Here is a 26,182-nt window from a genome sequence, read left to right as displayed (position 1 = left end):
TGGTTGTAGAGTCCACCTCTATTTTATTATGGATTCCGCAGTTTGTGGAAAGTGATTGAGCCACATTAGAAAACTCTCACTTGCTCATTTCTAAGCGAAATTTAATACGAAAACTATTGAAGTTCTGTTAGCATTTCTCTTCTGTATAAACTGTATCTTATCCTGATGCAAAAACAACAGTTGTGAAATTCACAGATTTTTACATCCCAGTACTGATATGCGGGTAGAAGAAAGCGAGAAAGACGGACCTTCTGACAGAAGAGTTGTGAGAAGCGTGGTATTTTTGCAGTACTAGACAGCAGAGCCCCTGCTGACTCTGAATGCACTCTCACTTGTTTCCAGCAGTCAGCGACAGGTGCAGTGCCTCAAGCAGAAGAAGTGCTGAGCTTTAGCTGTTTTCCATTCTTGGGGCTCAACCAGAGTGATGGCATCCTTCTCTTCTTTTAGTCACGCTGTGCTCTGAGAGAGGTGAAGGCTCCATTGCAGGAGCACGTAGTTTAGTTCTTAAGGCTATTTCAGTCATCAGTGGCAGTTTTAGGTGATTTTAACTGAACACTGCAGAAGTGATATCTTGGTAAGTGAAATGATCTTGAAAGGTTTTGTTCCAACATTAAATGTCATTTTCTTTGGATGTGTATGAATGTCCTTCATTACATACTTTGTTGGGACTGCATTTTACGCATATAAGAAATATGAACGCTGTATGATGATTAATAATACCTTTAGTAGAGAAATAAAAACGTGTATTGTGGTCAAAGTGCATTATTTGACAGCTACAATTCTTTTCAAAACTTTTCTTGTTACAAATGGATATACAGCATTTCATTTTTTGTGACATATTGTAGGAGTTCTAGAAGTTGTCTCTTGTCATGTTAGCTCTTGTGGTGATAACGTCAATGTCACAGTCGGCGAATTCCGACAAAGTCTTATATGGTGAAATTAGTTTAGTTTCCACCCAACAGGCTCTGGATCTCGTACAGAAGGGGAAGAGTAGTTGTTTTGTTATATTGGTGTGTTGCTGAGGTTAACTGGGAGGCATGTGCTGGTTAGTGGGTGGTCTGATTGTTTGTTAAATGAGGGAAAAAATGCAAAAGAAGTGGCCAAAATGTGAAATGTGGTGGTCAGGGGTGCCAGGCTACAGACAATATTGACTCCAGGTATTATATTTTGTGACCCCCCTCCCCCCTCCCCAATTTTGAATGCAGTAAACCAGCTGCTCTCTAAAAGGAAAATAAAGGCTAATTTAACTGCACTTTACTGAAGTAAACTCAGCTGAACTGTACTGTACTGTTGTAGTTCAGGAGTGTGAGAACTAGGCTATGGCTCCAGGGCCCGTGACTGAGGCATTTAATCCCATGTTGCCCCAGGAGGACTGTCTCTGTAGATGAACGAGGTAAGCCACTTTGAACAAAAGCATGAATTAAAAAACAGATGGCTGTTACTGTGTTTAATGTGGACGCACTGTCGTCACTCTCTGGTATGGACTGACAGTAAGGAGCTTGTTTTTCGTGTCAGTCTAACTACATTTCACTGGCATTTATAAAACTTTTCATCTCTGATTATCTCCGACTTTTTTCTGTTAATCAACACAAAAAAGAGAGGTGTCTGGTGCAGGATCAGCACTGCTCTAACTGCTTTATAAATAACACAGTGAACTCAGTGGATTCAAGCTTGTTGGTGTGTAAATGCATATTTATCGGCAACGGCCTCAGTAGATACACATGTGAAAATTTGCATCGGCGCATGATTTCCATTCTTACTTGAAGACATTTCCAAAACGGTATTTAGTTTTTTGAGCATTGTGCTAACTGCGTTTGTAAATTATTGCTGTTACCTTAAACTCTGTTGAGCTGTTAAGTAGGTAACACTTTATTTTACAGACTCTTAAGTTCTAGATATTAACAAGGTAAGTGTGCAAAAGAGTCCGTAGTAATTATTTTGGGTAACTTAATGATGAGTTCCAAAACAGTCTAACTAAATAACACAAGAATACAGTATTAATGCATGAAATTTCACTAAAATGTCATACATTTAAGCAGGAAATTAAATTGTAGTAATAATAGGAACCTAGTAAAACTATAGTAACAGTCATTGCTTTCTTTTACAGCCCAGATTCAGCTTTGGTTCTAGATAATAGACAGGTGTCCACTATATAAGACTCTGATGTCTGCAAGTGTCTTGGCACTGCTGTCTTACCCTGGTACATAGCAGATTTTCCAGTTAATATTCCTGTTTATTACAGTACAATTTAGTGTGTGAGAGTTTGTATTTCCCACTTTGTTACTCTGAATAATTTCCCATTTTCTAGATATTTTAATATGTGGTTCATCTGCTTAATGTCTAGAACTTGTCAGGCAGTTTAATGTCTGGTTACTTACTTCTGTTTCACCTAAAATAATACCACAGCACTGGAGATTGTACAACACACTTATCCAGTTAATAGCTAGAACCTGTTTGGTATTTCAGTGTGATTTAGTATAACTGAATTGAAACATCATGCTACACTAAATAGCTACACGGTGCACTGAGACTGTATTCCACACTTACCTGGTTAATACCTAGAACTTGGGGGACTGTAAAAGAAACCATTACCATTCTGTAATCTCAAAGAGACGTGCTTAATTCGGTTTCTGACACTGCACGTACTGTTATCTGGAAACATGTGATAGTGTAAAAATCTTATTTTTCACAAAACGTTTAGTTTAAAAAAAATGAACTGGGTCAGATTGTGTGCCAGCTTTAGCCCAGATTTGACCCGACTTTTGAAATGTGTAAAGAGCCTGTGTATTGGGAACAATCCTGCGTAACAGTACCAGGACACAGCTCTATTTATTATTCCAGACTAAGACTGATGACTACTAAAATGAGAGATAGCAGCTCCCACTCTTTTATGTTCCTAATGAAGCACACCGCACACACACAATCTCTTGAGTCTTTATCATGACTCTGTGTCAGTCTCCATTTTCATTCTCCTCTTTCTCTCTACTCTGTTTGATAGTGCGGTGACGATACCCGCTCAGTGAGTGTAGAAGAGAAGTCAGGCTCAGTTCAGCGTGATGTCATCAACAAAGGGTTTGAATCAGGTTCCCATCATCAGTTAAGCTGCTTTTCACACTAAACATGGAAAATTCATTGTTGTATATTAAGTGATATGTATATTTTTGTCGCTCAAAGTGGAGCCGGTTGAGGCCTGTGTGAAGGGTCATGTCAAGTTCAGATGTTTCCCACCTTTGTACTGCATTTTTTGCAGCAGACGTCAGCTCTGCCAATAGGAAAGCAGTGCTTGTTTGGTAGTCGACTCCAACATGGATGAACTCCTAATTGTATCAGCATCTTACTTGACCAGTTTGTGAGTGTATGTAGGGAGGTTTTTTTTTTTTGAGCATAGAAGGGTGCAATGTGGTGTCCCACAGGGCTATGTTTTAGGCCCATTTCTGTTTTCCCCTTATTTACATATAGGACATCCCCTAGGACATATAATTCATGAAAGCCTGAATGACCAGGAACCTGACGCTGCTAAACGGAAGTACAGCTCCGTAGGTGGATGTTTCTTTTTTATCTAGCTCCTAAACTTATAACGTTAAGGAGAATGTTAGGAATTCAAGCTCTTTAGATGGTTTAAAATCCACATTAAAAATGTATTTGTTTAGGCTAGCATATACCTCAAAGTATTGTGATGCATTTTCTTCTATGTTTCTTTCATTTAGAGTATAGTACTTCTTTCACTTTCGTTCGTGTAAAGCACTTCAAGATCTCTAAAATGACGAGCGCTATGTAGAAATGAAGAACTGTTGTTATCTGAGAACAAGAAATTGTGACCTGTCACAAAAACTGTATTCTGCACTGCAAAAAATATATATCTTGGCGAGTGAAAACATCTTAAATCTAGTAATTTTAACATTGTTTTAAGAATATTATAAGATGTTTAACCTATTTCTGGACGTTTTTATTTACTTTAGGTAATTTTATGTACAGAAATTCTCATTTTATCTTCAGATCTGTTTGCTATTTCAAGAAATGATGCCTAAAACAAGCACAATTATGTCCAGTTTGCAGGATACCTGCCCATATTGACCTTTCATGTTTGTAACGGCATTAAAGCTGGCAAAGAAGTGTTAGCCTCTAAAGTCAGGCTGCAGTTTGAGGTTAGCTAGCTATATCTCCATGAGTATTCAGTACAATAGCTATTGACTCACTGAACATATCCAGACAGCCTTTCTAATGAGTGAAATCAGTCGCTCATTGCTGACACAGGTGTTCAATGAGCCTAAGGTCACCATGTGCAATGCCAAGTGTCAGCTAGAGGGGTATAAAGCCCCCCAGCAGTGGGCTGTGAAGCAGTGGAACTGTGTTCTCTGAAATAATGGAGCTCCATCCAGTACCTTTGAGATGAGTTGGAGTGATCCAGAACTGACCATCCAACATCAGTACCTGACTTCACTAATGCTCAATCAGATCCTCGCAGCAATGTTCCAACATCTAGTGTAAAGCCTTCCCAGAAGAGCAGAGGCTGTTACTGCAGCAAAGGGGGGCAAACTCCCTATTAATACACTTGATTTCAGAAGAAATGCCTTTCTAACTCAGCCCAAAGGATTTGATACCTGTTTCAGGTGGAGAACAGTTTGCAGTGTGCAGCTCTGAGCCTTCTCATGGCAGGTGTACAGCATGGAGCTTTAAAATCTTAAAATAACTTACACAGTTAGGACAGCCTGCTGTCCTACTATACCTACCCGCACACACAGAATACGATGGCCTGAATCTGGCTCAGTTTAAACTGAGCATATGGCCTTTACTGTCACTACAGCTTTAGTATAAATATTTTCTTTTCTTAGAGACTGACTTCAACCTTATTAAAGGATACTCAGCTGTACCACTTGCCTTTTGACCTTAAACCTCTCTTTATCTCTCTCCCTCTCTCTGTCTTTATCTCTTTTTTTCTCTCTCTCTGTTTATACATTCAGTAGAACATGAGAGAGTATTGTGAGTAGCATCCTGGCTGTGGTTCGGTCCCAGGCATGGGCTGTAGGCAAGTGCTGTAGATCATCACAGCTGTGATGTTATTCATAATAACATACATCCTCCAGTGTTCTTTTGCCTTCATGCAACAGTTCTGCAAAATAAAGACGGAAGAAAAGCAAAGAAGAGTAGCACCCTGATAACATAATACTGTCACAATATCAGGTTCAGCTCAGCATCCTCACTATTTCCCAGGTTAACCTGAATATGGTATTGTCCCTCCTCCTTTTGGCTATAACAGCCTCCACTCTTCTGGGAAGATTTTGGAGAGTGTCTGTGGGAACCTGTGCAAATTCAGTCAAGAGAGCAGTTGTAAGGTCAGACACTGATGCTGGACGAGAGGGTCTGGCTCGCAATCGATGTTCCAATTCATCCCAAAGGTGTTTAGTGGGGTTGAGGTCAGGGCTCTGTGCAGCCCACTGGAGTTCCTCCACACCAGACTCATCAAACCATGTCTTTGTGGACTCAGTCATGCTAGAAAAGGCCTTCCCCAACAAAGTTGGAAGCGTATAATTGTCTAGAATGTTGTCTTTATATGCTGTAGCATTAACATTACCCTTCACTGGAACTAAGGGGCCCAAACCCTGAAAAACAGCCCTGGCCCATTATCCCTCCTCCACCAAACTTTACTGTTACTATACATTCTGATATGTAGTGTTCTCCTGACATCCACCAAACCCATATTTATCAGACCGTCAGACAGTGATTCATCTCTCAATAGAACGTGTTTCCACCGCACCAGAGGGCAGTGGCAGAGTGCTTTACACCACTCCAGCCGACACTTGGCATTGCACATAGTGATTTCAGCTTTGTGTGCAGCTGTTCAGTCATGGAAACTCATTTCATGAAGCTCCCGACGGACAGGAGGTTAGGTGATTTTTATACGCTATGTGCTTCAGCACTCGGCAGTCCGCTCTGTGAGCTTGCATGGTCTACCACTTTGTGGCTGAGCTGTTGTTTCTTCTTGGTGCTTCCATTTCACAATAATGTCACTTACAGTTGACAGGGGCAGATCTAGCAGGGCAGACATTTCACAGACTGACTTGTGGCAGAAGAGGCATTCTATAACAGTGCCATGCTTAAAGTCACTGAGCTCATCAGTACGACCCTCTACTGCCAGTGTTTGTCTGTAGAGACTGCAAGGCTATGTGCTTGATTTTATACACTCGTTAGCAATTGGTGTGGCTGACATACCTGAACTCAATAATTGAGAGAGGTGTCCTTGTACTTTTGGTGATACTTTTATGGAAATATATGGAATTTTTCCTTTCTCTCTCTCTCTTTCTTCTGTTTCTCTGTTACACTCTCTCTTTATTCTCTCTCTCTCTGTTCTGTCTCTCTCTGTTGTACAGAGCAGATGTATTCCGTTGTTAGATTGTATGAATGAAAGTGTAGCTGTTGTATATGAGCTGCAGTGAATAAATGAACTGAGGGGTTTATCAGTCTCTTTCTGACTCATTCAGCTTTCTGCTCTCTGTTCTCCACTCAATGAACGTATGAATGAAACATGAAACACCATTTTTCAAACCAGTTTAATGTGGTTTGGTGAATCATTTATGGAATTTAAACTGGGATTGAGACTCTGTTAAAACTTATCATTGATGTCAAGGGGTGAGTGAGAGCTCTCTGCTTGGACTGGCCTTGAGCACACTGTAGAAAACCTGTCTGTCTGTCTGCATATCTGTCTGTCTGTTTGTCTCTATCTCTCCCTATGTATCTATCGGTCTATATTTCTGTCTGTCTGTCTATCCCTGTCTCTCCCTATGCATCTATCTGTCTATATTTTTATCTGTCTAGCCCTATATTTCTGTCTGTCTGTCTATCCCTATCTCTCCCTGTGTGTCTATCTGTCTATATTTCTGTCCTTCTGTCTATCTCTATCTCTCCCTGTATATCTGTCTGTCTATATTTCTGTCTATCTGCCTATCCCTATCACTTCTTACTAATATATATGTCTATATTTCTGACTATCTGTCTGTCCCTATCTCTTCCTATGTGTCTATCTGTCTATATTTCTGTCTGTCTGTCTATCCCTGTCTGTCCCTATCTCTCCTAGTGTATCTGTCCTATCTAGTCTGTCTGTCATAGTTCTGTCTTTCTGTCTATCTCTATCTTTCCCTGTATATCTATATGTCTTTATTTCTGTCTGTCTGTCTATAGTTCTGCCTTTCTGTCTATCTCTATCTCTCCCTGTATATCTATCTGTCTGTATTTCTGTCTGTCTGTCTATATTTCTGTCTCTCTGTCTATCCCTATCTCTTCCTGTGTATCTATTTGTCTATATTTCTGTCTGTCTGTCTGTCCCCATCTCTACTTATGTATCTCTGTCTATATTTCAATGTGTTTGTCTGTCTGTATTTGTTCATATATCTATCTGCCTCTTTGTCTATTTGTCTATCTGTCTGTCTGTCTTATCTGCCTATCTGTATATCTGTGTGTCTGTTTGTCTCTGCCTGCTTATCTGTATATTTTTCTGTCTGTGTGCTTATCTGTCCAACTATTCATCTATCCATCTGTCTTTTTGCCTGTCTGTCTGTCTATCTGCCTGCCTCTCTGTTGGTCTGCCTGTCTGTCTATGTGTCTGTCTACTTGCCTACCCATCCGTCAGGACGGTCACAGACCACAGTAAACCAGGACAGACGGGCGGGCGGGTAGGCTGTTTCACAGTGTGCTCACTGTATGGTATTTGGTAATCACTTTGTTTTGTATTATTTAAGCACTCGGTAGGTACATGTGTAACAGGCCAGAAGGGAACTGGGTCATTAACCCTGTGGCTCTCAGTCTGCTATTCAGCGTCATTTTTAATGCCCCAGTATGTCCTGTTTTGCGAGGTTAATCATATAGAACCTCTTCTCTCCCCATACTGCAAGATTTCCCTCAGGTACGGAGGCTGGACTCCACTCTTTATAAACAGTTCAGCCCTGAGCTCACTTCACACTGGATTTATGCTCTGAATCTGGACTGAGATCAATAGGTAGATTTACACAGTGCTGGCGGAAGTCTCTCCTAAGAGGAGGTGGACTGTTGCGGTGTGAGTGTACATGCACATTAGGACTGTGTTAGTGTTTGCAGGCAGTGATTACACAGGGCTAATATTTAGCATTGTTGTGATAAATTACGTCATGGTATGTCACCATATCTTTTCCGGTCATAATGTGGATCTCATCAGTGCTGAAAGATCACTGAACAACTGCATGTTTGCTTACAGAGCGAGTGTAATTAGTCCTGGTTTTTTGGGTTCAGTGCGGCACAGTATGAGACCTGGTGAATACAAATTAATGGAGGGCAATATGATGATATTTTATCGTTATCGTGATCAATTCCAATAGATAGACAGAGAGAAATATAGACAGATAGATACATAAGAATAGATAGGGACAGATAGAGAGAGAAAAATATGCTTTTCTAAGTGTATCGTGGATATCATTATCAAGGGTTATTATTTTTATTGTAGGATTTTTGTGTGTATCACTACAGGTTGTATTTTATCTGTTCCAACTTATTAAATCTCTTAACTAAGTATCATGAGACATATAAGTATTGTGAATGTCTTGAAGTATCACGATATAATGTTTTTTGCTCACCCAATACAAATCATTGTATTCATAGTATTTTTTAAATGTGAAACTACACTGTCTTTTCCAACTCATCAGGCAGAAATGTTGGAGCTCTAAGTCGTTTGTTGACCGTGAACATCAATAGAGAATAATGATTAAAACATTTCCATACGCCTTCAGACATTAAACCACCTGCTGCCTACCCCATAATGGCCATATTGCCATGATGCATATTTAAGACATTTAGCCTTATAAAATCAGTCCCTCTTAAAATATCAGACAGGTTTATGTGATTACACTTCACATATCAGACACTTCTGAATAATACTCATTAAATAACGTTATTCACAAGTGCTCTATATGCACAATGGTCTATATGAGGGCACATGTGCATGTGTAAGACACTCTGCGGCTGTAAAATGAACAGCAAATAAAAAAAAATGTTCACTAACGTGCTACAGATCACATTCAGCACAGTAACATCACCTGTTTAGTGAGCTGCCAGTATCCCTAAATAACCACCACAGCCTCTGCAACCTTTCATGATGTGCGATTCTTAGACGCTCCCTTAAACAGTAACGCATCTGAGTTTTGCTGTTCGAAGTCATAGGTCTGATCATTTTTGCACGTTTCTTTTTTGCTTCACTAATATCTCACTACTGAACCGCAAAAGTGGAACTAACATATATGTAATTGCGACTTCATGACATTTAAATTTTTTTTATAAAAATACAGTGTGAAGCTGTCAGTATTTTAGCTGCTTATCAGATTTTATATTTATCAGAAATATGAAAGTTTTCACTAACTGTGGACTGTGGATTCAAAAACATCTTCCTATTTTTTGTTTGTTTTTTTTGGTTCCTTTTGTTTTATGTTGCATAGTCTATTACCAAAATGACATCATATTTATAGATTTAAAATAATTGTAACATAGCACGATCATGTTTAACATTTAAACAGAAAAAAATTGAGAGAGCATTTCTTTACAGTTCTTTTAGCTAAAGCAATTGACAAACTCCTTTTTAATGGTATGGAACACCACCATGCATCCACTCTGCTGCTGTGCACTAATGAACGAGGAACACAGATTATTTCATGTGTTACATTTGTATTAAATAGGGACACATACATGGAAAATGATGAGGAATAGTCTGATGTCATACCGTTTATAGCGAGATGCTAATTTGCAATGTTTGTCCTCAGGTGGGCCTTTAATAAAACACCATTCATTAGGAGGGAAAGGAAGGGAGAAGTTCTGGTTGAAGAAGCCATGAGCCAAATGAGGAGATGAGTCTAATCTCCTGGTGCCCTGTGGCAACTGTTGATTATAGAAGTGGAGAGAGAGAGAGAGAGAGAGAGAGAGAGCTGCAGTAATTTAAGCCTGTAATCTCTGAGCATACTGCTGATAATGTGCAGGCTGTTGTCAGTGTGTGTGGAGTCCCTGAGCTGTTGCTTACACATGCTTAACTGGATTTAGACCCATTCTCTGCTTTACTAGCTGTGAATTCATTGGGCTCAGGCTAGCTTAGCACAGCTAAATGGCCAGTAGTGTTGAAGGTAGAAGGACGCGGCGTAACCTGGAGTCGAAGTACTGAAGACGAGCCCGAGCGCAGGATGAGTGGAATCCAGATTGATTTGGCTCGTGTTATTACTTATTCGGTTCAATTTGTTAGAGGATGAATGAAGCACAAATGAAAAAGGTGGTTTCTATGCAGCCATGTTCTCTGACCTGTACTGCTGTACTGATAACCACTCAATGCTTATTATTCAGTTATTCGTCTTTTTTTAATATAATTTCAATGTTAATTTTGGTGAAGTCAGTATTACTTTTGCGGTACTGATATCACACCACTCTGAAAAAAGCAGATGAGCCTCTAACCAATCACAGTGTTTGTTTACAGTGTGATGTGGTCGTCCTGACCAATCACAGTTAAGGATGAGAAGGTCTGTGGGTGGTTTAGGATTTCAAGAAATTCATATAATCTAACAAAATTCATTACTGATCAATTTGTAGCAGATGCTACATCATTTAAAGTGGGTACTGAACTACTTATAGTACTTGATAAATAATGAATAGCCATCAGTGAACGTCTATAGTAGTTACTGGATAATTCATAATAGGTGCTGAATAATTTATAACAGTTACTGAAAAATCCATAGTAGTTACTGAATCAGTCATAGCAGATACTGAATAATTTACAGTAGTTAGTGAAATATTCATGGCAGATTCTGAATCGTTCATAGTCAACACTGAATAAGTTACAGTAGTTACTGATTCATTCATAGCAGATGCTGAATCATTCATAGTCAACACTGAATAAGTTACAGTAGTTACTGAATCGTTCATTGAAGATGCTGAATCATTAATTGTCGACCCTGAATCATTTGCAATAGTTACTGAATCATTAATGGTAGATGCTGAATTATTCATAGTTGACACAAAATAATTGACAGTAGTTACTGAATTATAGTCAACACTGATTGTTACAGTAGTTACGGAATCATTCGTGGCAGATGCTGAATCATTCATTGTCGACCCTGAATCATTTGCTGTAGTTACTGAATCAATAATGGTAGATGCTGAATCATTCATTGTCAACCCTGAATCATTTGCTGTAGTTACTGAATCAATAACGGTAGATGCTGAATCATTCATACCTGACATTAAATCATGTACAATAGTTACTGAATCATTCATGGCAGATGCTGAATCATTCATTGTTGACCCTGAGTAATTTACTGTAGTTACTGAATCTTTCACAGCTATTGCTGTATCGTTAATAGTAGTTACTGAATCATTTATCGCAGTTACTGGCGTTCATTATAGAGCATAGGGTTCCCCACTGATATTAGCAGTAGTTGGTAATATACAGTGATATTTTATAGTTACTGAATTATTTAGTAACGTTTATAAATTATTCAGTAACTGCTACAAATGATTCAGCAGCTACTATAAATCATTCCGTAGCTACTATGTAATAATTTTATTAACTACTATAAATTGTTCAGTAATGAATTTTCTTTCTTAATTATTAACAAATGATATACTGTGAAGCCCCAGGTGTAAATGTGAATCTCTCTCTGATATTTTGCAGATTTCCAGTGGGTGCAGGGGGATGTCTGTGAGGTGCAGCTGATGGTGTATAACCCCATGCCCTTTGAACTTCGTGTTGAGAACATGGTAAGTCACTGTACGCCGTCCCCAGATGGGCAGCCGAGCTTTCTGTGGACTCGGCTGTGACTAAACATCATAGGTTCGATCCCACCTTATGGTTCCTGCCGCTCAGCTTTTAGGACACTTACCAAGTTACTCTAGAGTGATTGACTGATGTGAGATACATCTGAAGATTTCAACCTGGTAGTGCTGCTTTTGTGCTGTTTAAACAAGTGTTATAATGATTTATACTCCTGCTTAAAATGCTCTAAAACTTTCATATTCTAGACACAGTCACTCTGACAGACTGTAATACACTACAGGAAGTGTAGGGGGCGATATGGCTTCTGTTGTTTTATTAAAAAGAGCTCTATAATGTTCATATGATCCACACAGTCATTCTGACAGACTGTAATACACTACAGGAAGTGTAGGGGGCGATAAGTCTTCTACTGTTTCATTTAAAAAGAGCTCTATAATTTTCATATGATCCACACAGTCATTCTGACAGACTGTAATACACTACATGAAGTGTAGGGGGCGATAAGTCTTCTACTGTTTCATTTAAAAAGAGCTCTATAATTTTCATATGATCCACACAGTCATTCTGACAGACTGTAATACACTAAATACTGAAATGCTCTGTAATGTTCACGTCACCTCACGGTCGTTCACGGTCAGTTCCATATTTCGTCTGTGTTCTCAGCATTGTGGAAATCATAGGGCCTTCATAACTGTCTGCATGACTAGAATGTTGGCAGAGAATTTGTACTGAATTCTAGATTTAGGACTTCTAGAAAAAGGCAGAGAGAGAGAGACTAATAGCAGCAGAGCTGTGTGGACGAGGTGATTGTGTGTGCTGATAAATTGGTGCACTTCTCTTTAATTACCCTTTTAAAGACCTGAACCTGACACTGTAATGTCCTAATGATCGTACCGAACAAACTCCTCCATCTTTCTGCTGTCAAACACAGAACAGAACAGCAGAACCCTGCAGAGACACTGACCTTAACCCCTCACCAGACTGCCCCCTGTCTCAGCGGAGACAGAGACCGAGAAGAGGGAGAGAGAGAGAGGAAAAAAGAGTAAGCTTGGTAAGGAAAAGAGGGTATTCTGTGAGGAAGAGAGGAATTGTGAGGGAAAAGAGAAGGGGAAAGATTGGAAGGGAAAAGAGAGGGGGAGAGAGACTGTGGGGAAGACCAGAGAGAGAAAGAAAGAGGGATTGTGAGGAAGAGAGACAGAGGAAAAACAGAGAGAGACTGCGAAGACATGAGAAAAAGCAGATGTGCTAATAGAATGGATGGAAATGGAATGCAGATGTGCTTCTAGAATGAACAGGAAGAGGATGCAGGTGTGCTTAAAATGTGCTTCTGGAATGGATGGAATCAGAATGCAGAAGCGCTTCTAGAACTGGTGGAGTTCCCATCCAGATGTGATTCTAGAGTGGATGTAATTAGAATGCAGATGCGCTTCTAGAACTGGTGGAGTTCCCATCCAGATGTGATTCTAGAGTGGATGTAATTAGAATGTAGGTGCACTTCTAGAACTGGTGGAATCCACGTCCAGATGTGATTCTAGAGTGAGTGTAATCAGAATGCAGATGTTCTTCTAGAACTGGTGGAGTTCCCATCCAGATGTGATTCTAGAGTGGATGTAATTAGAATGCAGATGTGCTTCTAGAATTGGTGGAATTTCCATCCGGATATGATTCTAGAGTGGATGTAATCAGAATGTAGGCGCACTTCTAGAACTGGTGGAATCCACGTCCAGATGTGATTCTAGAGTGAGTGTAATCAGAATGCAGATGTTCTTCTAGAATCGATAATACAGTAATGCAGCACATTTGACTTTGATAGACGTCTAACACTAACCATTCAGCCAACTGCATTGTTTAATCTATGTGAATCTTTTTCAGGCTCTTAGTGAGGTTCTCCTTTTGAGGCTTGGTTCCTCTCAATGGTTCTTCCTCATGCTCTTAGTGAGGTTCTCCTTTTGAGTCTTGGTTCCTCTCAATGGTTCTTCCTCATGCTCTTAGTGAGGTTCTTCTTTTGAGTCTTGGTTCCTCTCAATGGTTCTTCCTCATGCTCTTAGTGAGGTTCTCCTTTTGAGTCTTGGTTCCTCTCAGTGGTTCTTTTGCACATAAAGCTTTCCCTCTCTGCGTCCCTGCGCTCGTTTGCTGTCTTTGTTTGTTTCTTTCCTTCTCCTATCTTTTTCTGTCTCTATCTGGTTTCTACTCTCCATTCCACAAATGTGCTCAACTCCGTTGTGTCTTCATAATGACATACTTGCAAGGCTAAATTCATTTATTTATACCCCTAGCTGCTGCCCCCCCCCACACACACTTCATTTGCTAGTGCTTTGTAATGATACTGTGCTTCTGGTTGTGTCTTTTGTTTTTATTTCCTTTGGGTATGTTTTAACTTTTGAATATTGAGAAGCAATTATTATTGCAGTGAAACGGGAGGAAAGGGGGGGGATATAAAATGAACAAAAGAAAGTGTTTCGGCTGGATCTCTGTGGCAGCCGCAGGTGAAAGTCTGCATTTGGACACCTACTCTTGGAGACAGAGACACATCATTAGTGTCGGTGCACAAGCTAATTAACCTTTTCAAAGAAGGATGCAAATGAGTTATTTCCAATAGGTTACGCTGGATATTCGTTAGTCCATACAGGGCCCACGCAGATCCGGAGAATGCAGAAGGCATGCTGTCGTGCAGCGCCGGTCAGTACAAAGGTCTGCAATGATCAGACATATGTGATTCCAGCTGATATCAGTCACACTTTGTGCGTAAAGGGGATGAAAGTGATGCAACAGTTTTTGCGGAAGTTAAAATGCCACATGATTTTCCTTTTTCGCACCCTGACCTAGCAGATCCACTGCACACGTACACCATGCTTTCAGTTTAATATGAAGTAGCTAAATCTAATTCTCTTTCATTTCACTGACTCACTGAATCACTTAGGTTTGAGCCGATTTACTATCAATCCCTGATACTTTCCATTTGTCATGATTGTCAATCAACTTGGATGATGCAAATGTCTGAAAACATGCCGTCTGCCACACAAAGTGAATTATATTTATCTCTTAATCTGTTTTCTTTTAATATAATATATTAATCCACATTTTGAATCAGTTCTGATATGTTGTCTGGCTTTAGATTGTTTAGTAGCAGCGCAAGGTAGGTCTTTTTTTGTTTTACCTGTGGTGCTTGTTAAACCATGATCCAGTCTTCCACACATGGAATAGCTTCCCTCATAAAACATGATCAGAGGCTTAAAAGATTTTTACAGCATGATTAGTTATTAAAAAAAAAAGAACACGCATAGCTACAGTAACAGTAGCCTTTAGACTACTGCACATGGTAAGCTTTAGTCATTACCAGAAAAATCAAACAAGACAAAAACAACTACCAAACCATACCAAAAAGACCAAACCATTCCAAAAACTACCAAATCATACCAAAAACTACTAAACCATACAAAGAAAAACCGAACCTCTCCAAAAACTACCAAATCATACCAAAAACTAAGATAAACCAAACCATACCAAGAAAAACCAAACCTCTCCAAAACTACCAAATCATACCAAAAACTAAAATAAACCAAACCATACCAAGAAAAACCAAACCTCTCCAAAACTACCAAACCATACCAAGAAAAACCAAACCTCTCCAAAACTACCAAATCATACCAAAACTACCAAACCATACCAAGAAAAACCAAACCTCTCCAAAACTACCAAATCATACCAAAACTACCAAACCATACCAAGAAAAACCAAACCTCTCCAAAACTACCAAATCATACCAAAAACTACCAAACCATACCAAGAAAAACCAAACCTCTCCAAAAACTACCAAATCATACCAAAAACTACCAAACCATACCAAGAAAAACCAAACCTCTCCAAAACTACCAAATCATACCAAAAACTACCAAACCATACCAAGAAAAACCAAACCTCTCCAAAAACTACCAAATCATACCAAAAACTACCAAACCATACCAAGAAAAACTGAACCACTCCAAAAACTACCAAATCATACCAAAAACTAAAAAAAACAAACCATACCAAAAACTACCAAACCATAACAAGAAAAAAACAAACTGTTCCAAAAACTAGAAAACCATAAAAATACCAAACCATTCCAAAAACTGTTGAATGATACCAAGGAAAAAAAAACAAACCATTCCAGAAACTACATCATAACAAGAAAAAACAAAGTATTCCAAAAACTAACAAACCATACCATGAATTACCAAACCTTATCAAAAACTTACCAAACCCTACCAAGAAAAAAAACATACCAAAACTTCCAAATCATACTAAGAGCCATGAGAACAACTATACCATGAAAAATCAAACCACACTTCCATACCAAACCGTACTAAGAAGAAAATTCATTTCTGATCAGAAAGCCTGTTTATTTTCTCCAGTTTAATCAGATGTGGTGTTACCACATAACCTGTTATGCTGAAAAAAGTTATTGGAGAAACTGAATCTTAATTCAGAGGATCCTCAGTCAGCCGATGTGCCGAACTGCCACTCAACAAGTTTCATCAGTTGGCAAGGCCGACTGGATGATGTCATGTTGCACACAATATCACAAGCTTACTTACTTATTTACTGACTTATTTATTTACTGACATTTCATGCCAAAACTTTCTCAAAACTCTAGTAAAACAGTGTTTCAGTAATCAGGTGGTGTCTTCATAACCATTTCATGTGGTAATTTTTTGTGAGGGAGATCTTAAGAAGCATTAAACACTTCAGACGTCTGGTTCCTATCATCACCACTGAACAATTCTGACTCTGTAAAGTGGAGCCTTTCACACCAAACCACTCTGAATGACTGTGTTTACATGTTAATGATACAGACGTTTTGAAAAATGGATGGAATTCATCTTTTAAGGCGATGTTTTCTTCACATTTCTAATTATACGAAGTAATTATAATTTGACTGGGGAAAAATAGCAATTTAATGTGCATATTTTTCAAAATCTCTGCACCAAAAATAGCAGTTTTCCTGAAAGGGGTCTGAATTGAGCTATCAAAACCCAGCTGAAAAGCCCACTCGCTGCTAAGCAGTGCTGTGTAACGCCTCAGTAAATCTCCCGGTCGAGTGGTCGCAGGACAAAGATCTCTGTGGTTTCATTCTGCGCAAGGCTGCCATATTGATTTTCCTTTCTTTGTCCCAAAACACGTTTCTTTACGAAGGTGTAATTGGATCCTTAGGTGGAGACGGTCCACTTTGCAAAGCCAGCGCTCATAAACAGGTTCCAGAAATGAGAGTGTTGACCTTCTAGAGCATCGAGCGCATTGAATATCCTCTTAGTGTCCCGTTTTCTCCTGTGAGAGCAGAGCTGCTGGCACTGGCAGAGGCGAGGCAGAATCACGCTGCATATCAGCAGGCAGACGAGCTGCTCTGCTCCCATACGCATCTGCTAATAATCCTCACTCAGTACACGGTCAGTAGAGTTAGTGCAGCCAGAACACAGCCTGACCTCGCACAGCCTGACCTCGCACAGCCTGACCTCGCACAGCCTGACCTCGCTCAGACTGACCTCGCTCAGACTGACCTCTCTCTCTGTCTCTCTCTGTCTGTCTTTCCACTCTCTCTCTGTCTCTCTCTGTCTGTCTTTCCACTCTCTGTCTGTCTGTCTCTCTCTCTGTCTCTCTATGTCTCACTCTTTCTGGCTTTCTCTGTGTTTATCTCTCTGTCTGTGTCTCTCTCTCTCTCTCTCTCTCTCTCTCTCTCTCTCTCTCTCTCTCTCTGCCTCTCTTTCTCTCTAGCTCTCTCTGTCTAACTCTGTCTCTCTTTCTTCTCTCTCGCTCTCTCTCTCTGTCTTACTCTGTCTCTTTATATCTCTTTGTCTGTCGCACTCTTTGTCACTCTCTCTCTCTCTCTCTCTCTCTCTCTGTCTTTTCCTCTTTGTCTCTCAAATTCAAATAACTTTATCGGCTTGAATTGTAATGAACAATTGTTGCCGTAGCAATTACTCAAATATTATAGTAGAATATGAAAATAATGTATTAGAGAAATAAGAGTAATAAAGAAATATTGTAAAATTGAGATACATTCATATATAAATATACTTTATTATGAATCAAAAACATTTCTCAATTTTTTTTTGCCCTCTGGTTGCTGTCAGAGGTGGGAAGCAATAATTTACATTCGATAAAATGACTAACAAAAAGTTAAACATGTAAAATAACCTTATCGTTCGCACACGACAGTTTCGTCATGAGAAATATTGGCTAACGTGTGTCAAATGATGTTCTCTTGATTTTCTAAGTGAAAAAAGTTAACGCATCCTCTACAGAGAACACTCTTCTGTACATACGTAAAATGTGGCATGTGCAAAAGTTATGGCACATCATTTCTAACTTTAATCTCTGCAGATGAATAGATATCCACATGCCACATTTAAGTTTGTTCACTGTTGATGTGTTAACAAATTCACTAAGAAAGTTGACAAAATGACTGAATATTGCCCTGATGATGATTTTATTTTGCAAAGATATAATTTTTATGGTCAGTTGTCACACATTTGTTGAAGCAAAACCGCATCTGTAATATAAACATGTATATGCTGGCGATGTATTAGGAAGAAGTGTTTTTATGCACATATTGACTATAATCCCTGGCCCTGGTCCCGTGGTGAAACCCAAGCCAACTCGTGTGTCTCATCTAACGGTATCATTTTGGGGAACGTGATTGAAACAGCACAAACTGTATTATGTCCGGTGAAAACAAGGTGGCTGTATTTGAGGAGAAGAAGAAGAAAAAGAAGAAGAAGAAATGCTGGGGGGATGGTTGTTTTCTCTCCATCCTCCCCTCGTCCTCTTCTTACTCTCCCCCAATGAGAGCAGAAACTGTTCTTTTTCAATCTCTCGCTCTCTCTCTCGCTCTCTCTCTCGCTCTCTCTCTCGCTCTCTCTCTCTCTCTCTCTCTCTCGCTCTCTCTCTCTCCTCTACTGTGAGCAGAAACGATTTTCTGACTAGAAAATGGATTGCATGCGCTGTGAGTGATTTTGTCTCACGCTGATCACCGACCGATTAGAATGATTGATCATCTGCTAGAGAGACAGAGAGAGAGAGAGAGGAAAAAACAGCTCGCTATTCACTTTAGTTCAAAAGAGCTTTTTTGAGATGACCATATTAAGTTACATCAATCAATGCACTCACACATTCACACATCTAACTAATTCAGTCCTACACATGTTAATAATGTTATTATTTTCACTACGAATATAACTACGCGCATTATGCAATGCTAGGCAGAAGTCCGAGACCATTCGTTTATTTAATTTCCAGTCACAACTACCATGAAGTAAAAGTTTTTTTAGGAGAAATTTCTGATGATATTAAATGTAAGATATTTCACTTGCATAAGGAGGGAGAAAAGTAAATGGAAAATAAGGGAAAAAAGCAGCAGTTTCTAAAACTGGAGTGTAAAAAAAAAGGATTAAAAATTACACAGAAAATGGGAACCCACCTGCAATGCCTGGTAGACCACCAACACTGTCCCCATCAGATAAACAGGACTTACATTCAGTCTCTCTCTCTCTTTCCTTTTTAGACATGATCATGAACTCTGTCTATATTTCTAAGTTTGACATCATTGATTTTTGTTTTTACGTTTTACAAGAGCTCCATAAACATGTTTCCAACAAACCTCTATTATATTTGCTTATTTTAGTTGTATTTGTTACATTATTTGTCATAGGATTGATAATGTAGTTTATATTTATAATTTAGTTTTATCATTCAATGACAGCAGACGTTCTTTGCTTTCTTTCTTTCGCTTTGAACAATTTTTGGAGAGTTAAATGAGAAAACAGAGACTTTTTTGAGTACTTTCTGTGTTGCTGAACAGCACATACAAAGTAGTTTGCTCGTAATCAGTGTTGTATTTCTTAACATTGTTCTGTAAGCAGAAACTCATAAGCATCACTTAACATTTCAGTCCCTACGTCAGTACAAGTGGAATTAGCAGAAAGCTGACATTCATGCCCTCTAGAGAGTGAGGATCATCAGGACCCCGTGTGGCCATGAAATGCTTTAAATCACATGAGGACGCTCAGAGTGAATCACTCGGAAGCTCTTCTTTCCTTCCTGCAGAAACGCTTGTCTGGGTGCAGGTGGTTCACCTGCTTTACACTTCTTAATGATTCATGTTGCTGTTTTATAAAGCAATAAGCCACTTGAGGCCACGTGTTACAGTGATTTTACTTTTACATAACAACACCCTTTAACTGTGGTACAATTAGTATTAATTTAGTTTTATAAAGTGTAGTTTTATTATAGTTTTATACACCAGTGAGCAAAACATTATGATCACAGATGAAGCGATTAACGTTGCGTTATTGTAGCAATGGTGCGATAACTGGGACATGTCAGATGGTTACAGTCGGTTCTTGTTATGGACATGTACGAGAAATGGGTAAGTGGGAAAAGACCTGAGTGACTTTGACAAGGGCCAAATCGTTATGGCCAGATGACCGTGTCAGAGCATCGCCTGTGGGGTGCTCCTGGTCAGCAGTGGTGAGTACCTAACGTCAGTGGTCCCAGGAATGACACAGGCGACAGAGTGCAGGACGTCCAAGGCTCATCAATGAGCAAGGGTAATGAAGGCAATCATGTCTGGTCCGAATCGACAGAAGGGCTACTGTGGCTCAAGTCACAGAAATTTCTAACAGTGTTTACAGGAGGTAGCACTGCTCATTCTGCTAGTGTTTAGTGACCAGCTAAGTGACCACTGAACTTCTAATGTTCAATAAGAGTAAATCCACTAACTAGCTAGCATTTTTACTTCTTAACTTTCTATAAAATTAATGTTATCGGATAAGCTTACATGCACCCATATGCAAAAGTTTGAACACCCGGTCAAACTATGTTTTGGTAAAGTTCCCTCTATGGGGAATGAACTTAAATATGGTGTTTTTCTGCTGTTTATTTGCTAAGTTTGACATTATGGAAAAAATAAAACATAAATAATAAAATGTACTTTAGCTTTTCATAGGACCCCATGTAAAATTCAGCTAGTAAACAGTAATTGAGCGTTAAAATGTGCTGTAATGTGTTCTCTGTTCTCTACTTTTGCATACGACTGTATCTAATATTTCTCATGATGAAATTGAGGCAGAATTAAAAAGTTTGTTCTTCCCTTTGGTATAGCCTTTTTAGTTGTTTGTTTAGTATTTTTACCAGTGATTTTGTTTACTGAAATTACTGTATTCCATCAGCAGATTGTTTTGATTCATATCAGTTCCATTGAGTCAGTAATTGTTGCCCCGTAAAGTAGCTGAAGTCACTCATTAGAAGGGCTGTCTGGGTGTTTTTGGATGGATGGTGTACCTTATAGGGAAAAAACTGAAAGTGAGTCTCCTGAAAAGAAGCAGTGATATAGCGAAAGGGTGGACAGACCAAAGCCCTGTACATAATTACTAACTGTATATAATGTGTGTTTTTCTTTAGGGCCTGTTGACGTCCGGTGTGGAGTTTGAATCTCTCCCTGCTGCTCTCTCTCTTCCGGCTGAGTCTGGCCTCTACCCCGTCACTCTGGTGGGAGTCCCACGCACTGCAGGCAACATCACGGTCAATGGTGAGTTTAGCAACAGCTACATTCTCACCTCAGTAGTGGTAGACTTATCAGTGAATTCAACAACGGCTACAGCCTTCCTCAGTAGTATCATGGTGTTTTGTGTGTAGGGTACCACACATCTGTGTTTGGAGTGAGCAGTGACTGCCTGCTGGAAGGTCTGGTTGGGGTGAAGTCCAGCGGCTGCACGGTGGAGGTAGTGCCATCTCTACCACGACTCCAACTGAGCACATCGCTACCACGGTACATCTTCTCTTCTCTTCTCTTCTCTTCTCTTCTCTTCTCTTCTCTTCTCTTCTCTTCCCTTATTTCCATTTTTTGTCTTTTTTATCAATTAGTTTTCTCTTCTTTTCATTTAATATCTCCTCTTTCTCTTCATTCATTTTCATGTGTCTCTTCTCTTCTCTTATTTCCATTTTTTGTCTTTTTTATCAATTAGTTTTCTCTTCTTTTCATTTAATATCTCCACTTTCTCTTCATTCATTTTCGTGTGTCTCTTCTCTTCTCTTCTCTTCTCTTCTCTTCTATTCTCTTCTCTGTTGAGATGGCCAGGTAAGAACAAAATCAAAGCTGTGACGAGTGTGAGATTTAGGCAAGATATAGTAAAGAAATGGAACTGTGGAAATGGAAATTTTACGTATGATCTACCATTAAGAAACATTTATAAAAATGTTTATGGACAAAAAGCACATCTATTAAGTTTCAGAATACAAACATTTTTTAAAACACCTACTATGACCAATGTGCGTGAAAATAAATAAAGATATTTACTCAGGAAAGAGATGAAGAGACCCATCGCTCATTACATGCTAACGCTGGTGAGGCGTGCAGTTTGTGTCCTCATCTGCATGCACTTAAACACTATGTATATTGCAGCCTAATGCAGATGGAGTTATAAACTGAAGCACCCTGTAATGGATGCACTTCTGTGTTTAATGACGAACTGCGTTACTCTCTCACTGCACTCGCGTGTATGAATAATTAAAGCGTGAATTCTGTATCACAGTCACGGGAGGTGTAAAGTGGGCATCGACTGGGCAGGAAGTGTTCAGGTTTACGACCACCGCCTTCTACATTAAGAGCTTCTTCACTTTCTGAAAGCCGGAGGTTTTCAAGGTCTCTCTACTCAAGACCCGCTTCAGAACTCTCGGGCCTCGTCCATGCTAATACAATATATGTGAAAACACTGTTTTCAAAGAACATTTCATCCACTCTAAAACGTCTATACTGAGCATGCACACACTTAGCCTGTCAGGGCCAGACGTGATGTAATCGGTCCAACCTGCAAAAGTTACTACAAAAGTGTGATTTATGGGCAGAGCCTATAGATCACTTGTAAAAGAGCGGGCCGGTAGACCGGTCATTTAGACTGGTAAATGAAGAGGTGAACTCGTGAGGAGATGTTGCAGCCAAGATCATGTGATGGTGGACCCTTTTTTGTGTGGTGATTTTGTTGGTTGGTATGTTTTGAAGCTTTTTAGCAGTTAACTTTAAGTGATATTGCTGCTTAAACACTGAAATAAACAAACATCGGCTTGTTAGTTAACTTAAACTGGGGTTACACTACATGACTTTTGCCCCGACTGTAGCCCTGATTCTCAGTCAGGTCGAGTCTGTGCTAGTCGACTCTAGTCTGCAGATTTTCGGGTCAGTCAGAGTCGACAGTTGGAGAGAGAGTCGAGTCGTGTCTGAGGGGCGCAGACTCCGATTTTCAGCCTCCTGATCGCGTTTCAGCCCAGTCGGAGTTTATCAAACGTCTAATTTTTAAACCCGACCCGAGTTATCTAGTGTAAACTGGTCAACGACTCAGTCTGAACCCCCTCCTGCAAAAGCCAATGAAAACTGAGAGCGTGGAAGAAGAAAATATAGGAAGTAAACAAAGAAAAATGGCGAAAAGTCTCTCACGTGTGGAGCGGAGCTTTTTAATGAGCTGATTTTAAGGCATGAGCACAGTCGAGTTTATGTACATTGAAAACTCTAAAAAGTTCCACACTGATTACTTTTTAAATCTGTGATCCTCACTTAAACAGGTTTAGCTGCTGCTTCTTTACTGTGTCAGCGAAAACGGCAGAGAATACAGCAGCAGCAGCTCCACGTTTGTTTATTTGCGTCTCCTAGTAATGGGAGAATGCGAGAGTTTGCGAGAGTTTGCGAGAGAGAAATTAACATAAGGTTGTTCATTTCTTTTTTTTATTTAGTATTTATGATTAATGTGTCTGTAGTAGTGTTGCCCAGGCATTAATAGGTAAATGTGAGATATTAATCAGATAGAAAAAGATTCAAGGATCCACATTCAAATCAGCTCAGATTTCTTCTGCAGACACCTCACATGACTTCAGCTTAAATAAGAGAAGCTGCGTAATGTAACTAACTACTCAGGATGGCATTAATATTATAACATCATGACTTTACAGCCTGCATGTATGTGTGCTGTAATTATGGTGGATTAGCTGATGCTTCTTATATAACTGTGTTGAACTGCGCTGAATGTGGATCGTGCTTTAAGTGTCAGCTCTGCTGTTTCTGCTCTCGAGTAAATCTCAGAGTGTAGAAGAGAGTGGAGGAGTATCTGAGGACACAGTGCAGACTCTCCCTCTCTTTCTTTCTCTTTTCTCTGTCTCTCTTTATTTCTGTCACTTTCATTCTCCCCATCCTCTCTTCATTTTTTTTCTTTGTCCTCTATTTACTTTTTTTTGTCCTTTTCTCTTTTTTCACTTTCTGTTTCTCTCACTGTCTCTTGTCTTCTCTTCTTTTTTCTTTCTTTCTCTTCTCTTTTCTTATGTCTCTTTCTGTCTCTCTCCCCTTTTTTCTCTCTCATCCTCCCTCTCTTCTCTTTCTCTCTCTCTCTCTCTCTCTCTCTCTCTCAGTAGAAAAGAAGCTGTCATGTCGCTGATATTTCAGACTGATGTGTGTGTAACATGCCTTTAGCTGTCTCAGACCAGAGCAGTGCAGTTCTTTTACTCTTTCTGTCTTTTTTCTGTCATGCTGTGTGAATCTGCCTGTTCCTTTATTCTGCCTTTCTTCCTTTCTTTTTCCATTTTAATCCAGCAGCCAATTTATTATTCCATTCATTGTCCACTTTGCCAGAAACAGCTATTTTATGCATTACTTGCCGCTTTATTAGAAATGCCTTTTTTGTAGCTCCACTATGCTGGTGTTCAGTTGGAGACAGTAGCTCATCTGTTGTTGCATAGTTTGTGTCTTGTCTGGATATTTTTTGGTGGTGGTCCATTACCATGAACACTACCATGAACACTACCATGAACACTAACATGATCACTACCGTAAACTCTACCATGAACAGTAACATGATCACTAACATGATCGCTACCATGATCACTACCATGAACACTAACATGAACACTAACATGATCACTACCATGATCACTACCATGATCACTACCATGAACACTAACATGAACACTAACATGATCACTACCATGATCACTACCATGAACACTAACATGATCACTACCATGATCACTACCATGAACACTAACATGAACACTAACATGATCACTACCGTAAACTCTACCATGAACAGTAACATGATCACTAACATGATCGCTACCATGAACACCACCATGATCACTACCATGAACACTGAACGCCATGAACACTACCATGATCACTACCATGAACAGTAACATGAACTCCACCATGACTACGAGTACCACTGTGAACTCTTCCATGTTCACTGCCATAAACTCTGCACTACCCTGTCAGAATCTCTGCTGTGCTGAGAATTAACCACCCCAGTTATTTCTGGACAACAGCTGTCCTGTGCTCAGAAACTAATCACTGATGAATGATGTACGGGAGGCTGATAAATTGTACAGCAACAGATGAGCTACAGTCTGTAATTGTACACCCACATAGTGAACCTAGACAGAAATTGGAAGGACAAGGTAGGTGTTTCTAATAAAGTGGCCAGTGAGTGAACGTACACGGTAGGTGTTTCTAATAAAGTGGCCAGTGAGTGAACGTACAAGGTAGGTGTTTCTAATAATATGACCAATGAGTGAAAGTACAAGGTAGATGTTTCTAATAAAGTGGCCAGTGAGTGGAAGTACAAAGTAGTTGTTTTTACTAAAGTGGCCATCCTGGCTGACTCTAATGTTCTGGTGTGTTTGCAGGTCTGCACGTTTGTGTGGTGAGGATCTGTCCAGCAGTGTGTGTCTGCAGCTCTTCAACGGAGAAACTCAGCAGCTCGTCATCACCCTGGAGAACATTGGCTCAGAAACTCTGAATACACTGGAGCTGTCCTCTAAAACACTCACTACCAAAGGTACAGACTCACACAGTATTAACTAGGGACGCACAGTGACATTGGAATCATACTCATATTGGCAGATATTTGCTAAAAAAGTAGATTTGACCGGTTTTTCAAACCCGATATTTGATAGTTGAGTTATGAAAGAGCAAAATGTTTAGGTGATGCTGGGTTACTGTGTTAAAATATCTGCTTTTTCCTGTTTTATTATTCTACTATGCTGTTTCATGGGTTGCAGTTTTTGAACAAGCACCGCAGAACTTTGATCATAGAGCCAGTGTGGGAATAGCGTGCTTGTGCTTTTGGGACCCCCCCCCATGAGTAGCGAAATGTTGAGAAAGTTCAGAACTAATTGCCACAAATGTGACACCTCTCACACTGCCTCTCATAGACATTACATACAGACTCACATACATATTAGCACACATATTAACACACCCACATTAGCAGCCACCTGGGATAGCATAGCAACAGCCTTGCAACTCCCTTAGCAACCACCTGGGATGACATAGCAATGCCTTGGCAACCACCTGGGACTTGATGGCATCAGCTTTCAGCATAAGTTTATTCCCAAACT

At 39.7% G+C, this 26,182-nt stretch overlaps 1 protein-coding gene across 2 annotated transcripts in view; it reads left to right on the top strand.

Moving 5' to 3' along the window:
* trappc9 (trafficking protein particle complex 9) overlaps positions 1 to 26,182 on the top strand; it is a 237,258-nt gene that overhangs the window by 88,914 nt on the left and 122,162 nt on the right. For both annotated transcript variants that reach the window (XM_036576824.1, XM_036576823.1), the window contains 4 exons: positions 11,669 to 11,754; positions 21,209 to 21,335; positions 21,443 to 21,575; positions 25,469 to 25,620. In XM_036576824.1, the coding sequence (XP_036432717.1) occupies positions 11,669 to 11,754; positions 21,209 to 21,335; positions 21,443 to 21,575; positions 25,469 to 25,620 (498 nt within the window). The remainder of the gene's footprint in view (positions 1 to 11,668; positions 11,755 to 21,208; positions 21,336 to 21,442; positions 21,576 to 25,468; positions 25,621 to 26,182) is intronic.

This window comes from Colossoma macropomum, unplaced genomic scaffold, assembly GCF_904425465.1.
Source record: "Colossoma macropomum unplaced genomic scaffold, Colossoma_macropomum, whole genome shotgun sequence".
Classification (NCBI taxonomy): Eukaryota; Metazoa; Chordata; class Actinopteri; order Characiformes; family Serrasalmidae; genus Colossoma; species Colossoma macropomum.
The sequence above is the reverse complement of the archived record's forward strand: the minus strand, read 5'-3'. Positions and strand labels throughout refer to the sequence as shown.